The 1,030-nt window shown below is 50.6% G+C and overlaps 1 protein-coding gene across 1 annotated transcript; it reads right to left on the bottom strand.

Annotated features, from left to right (window-relative positions):
- Nucleotides 1-127: 127 nt before the first annotated feature.
- Nucleotides 128-637, bottom strand: Pmar_PMAR022925 (amidase, putative; the record flags this gene model as incomplete). The annotated part of the gene is made up of 3 exons (XM_002774311.1): nt 128-256; nt 398-490; nt 546-637. Coding segments are annotated over 3 exons (314 nt in total), but the record flags the coding sequence as incomplete, so codon positions are not given.
- Nucleotides 638-1,030: the final 393 nt, after the last annotated feature.

Genomic DNA, 1,030 nt, shown 5'->3' with positions numbered 1-1,030 from the left:
CGACTCCTGTGCGTACAGCGGACCGAAGTGATCGACGCATGCGAATGCCGAACATGTCTGTAGACTTTATCGTAAAGTGGTGGCCTGGCATCGAAACATCATGTACCCCGACGTATGGAAGAAGTAATTATCGACTCACCTTATTCTTAGTGTTGGCCATGACTTCCAAGACGATGGCTGCATCAGCGACGTTTGTCGTAATTGGGCCGCAGTGAAGTGTCGTAAAAATTTCAGTTTCAGCATTCTCGTATCGGACCTAACAAAGGCGAAAGGTGTCTGAGGCCTCACATCAGACACATATAGGAAGTGAGCCGTTCAAGAAGCAACTGCGGGGACCACGACTTAGCCGAATTCGGTGCCCACCAGCAAACTTGAGTGATCCAACAGAAAGGCTTACCGCGCCGAATGTTGCCACGGTTCCAACGACGCCAGACCATGAGGACGGGTCGCGAATTGATCCACCTCCATCGAATCCAATGGCAAATGGGAACTGAAACATTTGAGGCGTGGCTGTTGAGAAGTAGCCAGCGGATATGCGACCCTACAAGGCCTAATGCTACTCCTGTGGCGGGGCCACTGGAGCTTCCCCCAGTGTAGCGAGTAGGGTCATACGCATTCAGTGGTCCTTGTGCCCACACTAATAAATGACACGTTGGAGTAAGGAGACGCTGAAGTGGATCCTCTCACCGTTGAATCCGACGGGGCTGATACCATATTCATGCATCACACTTGTGCCGAAGAGTATAGCTCCAGCATCGATGAGAGCTTGGATAACAGGGTCATTTCTGGTCTAATGATCATGCAATAGGGTATCCTACATGCTAAGGATTTGCCTACCGCCAATTTCCCTATGCGGGGGTTCTTCTTGTCCTTTGGGTTCGTTCCGACGAGCTCCTGGAAGCCTGCAACCTAAAGCAAGAATTGTGGTAGACGAATCAATTAGGCTGCCACCAACATCTTACACTCATTTCGTCTTTCACGATGAAGGGGATACCGTCCAACTTGGACCATGATTTGCGTTGCGCGTAGC

Source organism: Perkinsus marinus (genome assembly GCF_000006405.1).
Source record: "Perkinsus marinus ATCC 50983 genomic scaffold scf_1104296958436, whole genome shotgun sequence".
In the NCBI taxonomy this organism is placed as follows: domain Eukaryota; phylum Perkinsozoa; order Perkinsida; family Perkinsidae; genus Perkinsus; species Perkinsus marinus.
This window is presented reverse-complemented; position numbering and strand designations above follow the sequence as displayed.